Genomic DNA, 7,035 nt, shown 5'->3' on the forward strand with positions numbered 1-7,035 from the left:
TTTTTTAAATGTAGAAGATTGATAAAAAAAAATGAATACCACTTTTGGGATTAGAATAAGATGTTCACATTTATATCATTTTCTTTTTTTTTGCATATGTTAATTGAGATTTTTGAAAATGTATACATCAAGATAGTCAAAAGAGGACAGAAAATAAAATATAGAGTAAATAAATATATATATATATATATATATATATATAGCAATATCATAATACAAAAAAAAAAGAAAAAGATAAAACAAAGTAAAAAAAGTAGCTCATCCAAGCTATGAAAAATCGCCCCATGTCCTCCCGACAAAATGGAGAATACCGTTGTAAAATTAGAAAGATTATTCGTGTGCAGAACAAGAACCTCCTCTAATGTCTAATGTAAAATAATAATCTAGTTCCCTAACAATCTACAGGTCAGAGATAACTAAGAGAAGGAACAGATTTAAGGATTTTAAGCAGAATTCTGATCAGGACAAATTCTGTATGCTGATATTTTATTACAATATTCATATCAAAGTACGGTAGGTATATTTCAGAATCATGTTACTGCATGACACTGTATCAAGATACCATACCAGAAAAAAGACCTGTAATGTTACAAAACACACATGGTTAAAATTTAAGATCCCTTAAGATTTTTAGCGATCCAATCTGACATAAAAATACAAAAATAAGTTAATATATTTATATGTTTTTAAAGATGTATTTAAATGACCCAGCTTGGATTGTTCTGCATTCCTGTGTACACAGAGAATAGTACTGTGAATAAAATGGAAACACAAATTTGCTCATGTGTACTCTATGTTTACAGGAATTAAGAAAGCAAAAGACACACACCAAACACGTATCTCACAGGGCTGTTTGTTTCTCTTAAACATTCTTATGAATGCGAAGACAAGAAGTCAGAATCAAATTTGATCTCATATCAAAGAGAGTTTAGTGAATGAGTTTAGGTCTTGCTGACGTAAGCCATCCAAAGTACAAAAACAAATCATGTTTTTTACACCTCTCCTTACAAATGATAGGGTATTCTTAGTGAAATGAATTTTTATCACACACGTTATGCTAGGGGAATTATTCTTTGCAGAGTGATAATTCACTCTAGTGAACAGCCTAACCTGTAAACTGCCTAAGCGAGGTAAGGAATACATTGAACCTGATTTATCAAAGCTCTTTAAGACTGACGAAAATAGACTATCATAGGTGAACCTGAGTGATCAAGGAAACCACAAAATGTAGAACGATCAGCTGCAAACAATACTGGTAACTAGCTCTTTGCCCTCTGACTTTTTCTTAGGAATAGCTTTCTAAAGCTCAGTTCCTTTGTAAAACTGGTAATACTGGTAAGTACACATTCTTTCAATTATAATTTTTATATCAGGACATAGTAAAAAAAAGTCATCCAGTCCTTAGCAAGTTCTAAAATTATTTACAACAAAAATGACACAAGGCAGATTCCACCATGAAATTATTTAAAATTAAGCCACAATGGAGAAACCATGTGTGAAAAACTAAGTACACCCCAAAATGCATTAGCATGTAGAAGCAACAGCAATTTGAAGTCATCATTTTGTATATGCACAGTGACTTTACCACTTCATAGTCACCAGTGCAAATATATCATGTGAACTGCTGTCCTCCATTCCCAAAGCTCTCTCTTTGCTGAATGGAGCAAAATCAACCCATGACTGGAAGAGAGATGGTCAGATCACTTTGACAAGTGGCCTGGCTCTCTTGTTTTTTTTTTTATGTTCATTTCCAAAGCTGGTGAAGCATTTGTAAAACACATCTGTTTTTTTTTCTTAGTAGAGATATGGCCAAACCACGTCTTTAAAAAAAAAAAAAATACAGCCCAATAAATAATTATATATAATATTTATATCCAGTTATTCTTCAAGTAACCAGGAACAAGTTTCAATGGAAGTTGAAACAGCTGAAACCAAGTTGTTAGACTGGTGAGAGAAGAGGGACACACTCCAATCCCATTACAACAGTCCAGGCCAGGCATGGGCAAGCTACGGCCCAATAAGGTGGTTTATCTCGCCCTTTGGGTGTTCCGCAGCTCTGACCGGTGCCACCCCAAGCAGGGTCAGGAGTAGGACCCAGCTGGGGGGGCGCACTGGCTAGAACTGTGGAACACATCCCATCTTGTGGAGGTGGGCAGGCTGTTTCCTGCACACAACCTGCCCACTCCCCCATCACAGGCTCAGATCTGCGATATGAGAGTGGGCAGGGTTATGCCATCATGACATCACGTTCAGTGGCGTCATGATGGCATAACCCGGCCCACTCTCCCATCGGCCCGGCCCTTCTTTCGAATCTTTTTATGTGGCCCCTGACTGAAAAAGTTTGCCTACCCCTGGTCCAGGCTGTGAGACTGTAAGGCAGTGAAATCAAGAGACATAAAGAATGGTTAATGTTCACATAGACGCAGCTTTCCAACTGGAGAAAGAAGCACAGGGAAGTGACAAATGCAAACTTGCTTGTGCCATGTTTAAGGATTACTGCTTTAAGTGTCAATACAGTTGTATAAAGTTAGTGCTAAACAGATAATAATTTTTTATTTTTACAGCTTGCCAATAAAAGCGGTTAAAATCAGTTGCAGGAAAAACAATGTTGTATGTGTAGATGGCTACAGATATACTGACAGTCAAAATAGAAACAAATATTATGTGATGTTGTAGACTTCTACTATAAGCAGAGCAATGACCCCTGTGCAACTCTCAGTATTTGAAATTTTGTAGTATCAAAGTTTTCTGTGCAAACATCAGAAAAAACAACTACTTGCTAATTTGTGTGCTAACAGTTTAAAAAATTGTAGTTTTTTCTACATATTCATTTTTGTGTATGTTTTAAAACAAACACATGGCATCCAAAAAACACATACATGTATACACTTACTTAAGTGTGATTAAGTCTAGTAACCAGTGAATTCTGACTTGCTTGATGCCACCATGAGGGACCGACGATATATATGCCAGGTTCAGTCTTTGGTCATTCCCCAAAAAGTAGTTTTCTGAATTGTTATGTGGTAAAGGAGGACTAGAAAAAAAACAATTGTGTATCTTTAAGTGTCTGTAATTATCTTCATTTTGGTCTGCTAAATATAACTTTTTTTTAAAAGCATGTTGTGGTATATCTGTGTGCAAAACCAAACAGCTAATTATTTTGGAAGATCTCCTCCTTTATGCAGTGTCACAGAAATTAATGGAAATGCAGAAAAAAATACCTAACAGGGGTCATAATCCTTCGGTACTGGTTTATAGGCCATCTGACCACAAGGATCTCCTGCCTCTGTAGTCTTACATAGCCATTGGAAGCTTTATTCACCTGCTTCTAAGATGTTATACATTATATAACTTTATATAACAACCCACATACCTTGTACAAGTTTTCTGATGTGTTTTTAAAAAAATATATCACCCCATAAGAAAAAATAAACCTATAATAATAGTAATATTATCATCAGAAGCAGTGCTGTACAAACATTACAGAAGAACTTGTATATCAAATCAGAGATAAAAACTTTAAAAACGGGAAATGGTGCCAAAGGAACTGTGAGTCAGTTAGGAATCATAATTCTGTGTTCTGGATGACAGTCCTTTTCAGCCACACAAAATAACCATAGTATATAGTAAAACATTTTGGATTTAGGAAGAGTTTGTAGAAAGCACTTGAAGAAAAGAGTAATGCCATGTTATTAGTCGTTTTCAATTAAGATTTTGTAATATACATGTGTTTGTAAGGCTACGTGTTTAGAAAAAGGTCCCACTCAATGGGTTTGTAGAATACATGTGAGGCCCATACCCATTCAAGGCCTGCATCATTAACAAGGAAAACCCTTAATTCTGTTCTGTTCTATTCAAGCGCTGCCAGGCCACCTTTAGGTCAAGAATTAAAATATATATATGAAATCATTGTGTTATGTATTACAGGCAGACAGGATCTGTGGGGAACCAGTTTCTGCATTATGTAGTGCTATATATTCTGCATGACAATTTTTTGTTGTTGTAATGTTGTAATGACCAAACCTAGTCTGTGTGCTATTTGCATAGAAAATATACCAATAAGAAAACTGAAGGGGGATAAAGTGTTACTGGTGTTAGCGGGATCCTATATACCAGTGGTCCCCAACCTTTTCTAGCTCGTGGACCACTAAATGCACAAACTCCGAAATGCACATGCACGGGGAGCTGTGTGTCTCTCAAGAGGAAGAAACTTCCCCCAGAGAGACGTCATGATGCCAGAACCCGCCCAACTCTTCCATCGCAGGTTAGCCTTTGGGTCTGTACAGGTAACATGATCTGCGGCTCTGGCCAGTGCGCGCAAACCCCCCCCACCACCACCACCGGACAGGCCCACGTCTGATAGGTGGGCCGTGGCTCTGGCCAGTGCAATCCAGGGGTTGGGGACCACTGCTATATAGTAACAAACCTGTCTAGTAAAACATTGCAATTTTGGATAGTTATACAGCAGGAGGGCCACAAGGACCTGTTATGTTTTTTTATCAGAACCCCTTTACTTAGGATCCTGCTTACAGAGAATATTAGAAGTAAGACAAATGCAGCATCGAGCATGCAAAATCTTAGCTCCAAGCTTTCAACGTAAGCACAACACTCTTGCCAGACTTTGTGCAGATGGCACTTGTCTCGGCTTCTGGCTAGGTGTATTAAGGCTGATACTGCTGTTCAGGCTGCCTGCTACACCAGATGAGCCTCTGTATGATGGTCTGAGAGAAACATATGGTTTCATACCTTCCACCCGGACCCCATGTTCCTCCCTGGCCACGCGGTTCAGATTATCTGCAGGCAAGTAACTACCTCAAATAGAAATGGGAGGGGGCAATAAGGTGTGTATGTTTTTCTCCTCACTCCCCATTAGCTTCTCGCCATCAGAACCCAGCTCCTGCACAGCTACCCCAAGGGGACCCCACATCCTTTTATTCCTACATGTCAAAAGGGAGGATTCTTACAGCAGAACTGAACTTTGTGCGTGCTGAGGTTCTGCCATAATCAGCAAGTACACAGAATTCTGTTTGATTATAACACATACTTACCTGTTTTCTGGCGCCCTGCCAGGTCCAACCTGTCACTGCCAACTTTGCAGTGAACATCAGTATCCACAGCGATCCCCTTTGGATACTGGATTCGCACAGATGATGCAATGCCTGCTTATGCAGATGTCACATCATCAGTGATTGGTTCCAGGGGCTGCTTCTGTATGCTGAGCTCTACACGGCACAACACATGTACTGTGCAGTGTGGGGCTAAAACAAAAAGCCACCCGGAGACAAAATAGACATTGCATGTCTCGTGCTCATTAGCTCTACCTCCTGGTGCCTTTTGATCTTTCAGTAAAGGTCCTCATAAAGGGAGCAGCGCAGATCTTGCAGGAATGCTGTTGTAGGTGAGAATGCAGTCGGCCTGTCAGAAAAAGAAAAAAGAATGCCGCCTAGCTAGCAACAAATAAATTAGGTAAAAGTGCTTTTAACCTGTAACTAAGGCACACATGCAAAAATTGTCGTTGGAAAGAATCTTTCAATCTTTTCCAATGACTACACGATGCATGAATGAGTGCTGTACATAGCGCCATATGGAGAGGGGAACGATGGAGCGGCACCCCGCTGCGCTCACTCCCCCATCACTTTCATTACGATCGTCCGTGGATCCGCCAGGACGGTCGATCGGACGATGGCTGACGAGTGCTGTACACGCGCCAGATTCTTGTCCGATATCAGCCCATTGCACGTGTGTACCTAGCCTTAGAATAAAATTGTGACCTTTGCAATTTGGGGTAAACCCCATTACAAGGGTGGTGTTGTCCAGTAGTGATTCCTCTTGTCGTTCATCAAAGTAAAACGATAAGGTCCTGGGTGATAAGATAACAGAAAGAGCTAAAGAAGTGTAAATAATTAATAATTAAGCTTTATACGGCAGCCTCATCTTACCCATCTGATAAAAAAGCAGTAGTGAGCGATATGTTCCATGTACACATCGTCTATTATTATATATTTATTGTCATGGACCTTCCAAACTTATATTTATATATACCAGTACAGAACATGTGTGTTACTTATTACAATGCACCCATATACAGCACAATTACTGAACAACTTTAACAAAACTCTGTGCGACTTACCAAAATCCTGTGCTTTCCCAGAAATGATTCATCGGTTTTCTATCTTTAGTTGGATCTAAACTAATAACATAACTTCCTAGCACTATGCCTGGAAGCAGGCCACTTACTATAATAATATTCAGAGCTCCCATATCTTGTGCTGTACACAAATCTATTCATTAACTTATAACAAGCCAGAAAATCTGATCACAACAAAACTTCCCCATGCCTCAGCTCTGTGTACTCTGCTTACTATTTCCTATGTCATTCTGAGGAGGGGGGGGACATGAGCACAGCTGGATAAAAACACCAATCACAGGGCTGAAAGGAAATACATCCCCCCTCCCCCTGCTTCTGCAGTGGTTTCTTCCAAAGCTGCTCAGCTTGCAGTTCAGTCAGAAAAACCAGCAGTGTAGTAATAACCTGAAAACAAAGACATAGCAACAAAACTAATGGCTGCCTTCAGCTCCTGTAATGACCAAAACACTTAGAATACATGTTTATTATTAATATACATATTTATTCTAAACATACATACATAGCGCTAAGAGACAAACTACTGTCAGAAAAAAGCTGTAGGGAGCTGGCATTTGTGGACATGTACCAATGCAAACTTTGGCGGCAACAGTTAAAAAATAAAAACTGACCAAGCAGGTTCTTTATAGCAAAGGAACAGGCTATGCCCCATTCTGCCTTTGTGAATAATATGAAAGTTTTTTTTACACCTCCTCACTCGGTAGTCTCATATCCTCCTTTGGCTTACAGTACCATCTGTATGCTGATGACACTCTAATCTATCTGTCCACCCCTGACCTGTCTCCCTCAGTCCTGGATAAGGTCTCATGCTGCCTGTCAGCCATTTCTGAAACTCAGAATAAAACTCAGACAAAACAGAACTCATCATCATCTCCCCCAAAATTCCAAAT

General features: G+C 39.3%; 1 protein-coding gene across 2 annotated transcripts in view; it reads right to left on the reverse strand.

Moving 5' to 3' along the window:
* Positions 1-6,349, reverse strand: part of IDUA (alpha-L-iduronidase) — a 50,884-nt gene extending 44,535 nt beyond the window's left edge. The window contains exons 1-2 of one of the 2 annotated variants that reach the window (XM_072405401.1): positions 6,131-6,349; positions 2,894-3,034 (exon numbers count right to left, since the gene is read on the reverse strand). In XM_072405401.1, coding sequence (XP_072261502.1) covers positions 2,894-3,034; positions 6,131-6,261 — 272 coding nt within the window. In that variant the 5' untranslated portion in view covers positions 6,262-6,349. The remainder of the gene's footprint in view (positions 1-2,893; positions 3,035-6,130) is intronic. The other variant, XM_072405402.1, reaches the window with a different exon arrangement.
* Positions 6,350-7,035: the final 686 nt, after the last annotated feature.

This window comes from Pyxicephalus adspersus, chromosome 3 (assembly GCF_032062135.1).
Source record: "Pyxicephalus adspersus chromosome 3, UCB_Pads_2.0, whole genome shotgun sequence".
In the NCBI taxonomy this organism is placed as follows: domain Eukaryota; kingdom Metazoa; phylum Chordata; class Amphibia; order Anura; family Pyxicephalidae; genus Pyxicephalus; species Pyxicephalus adspersus.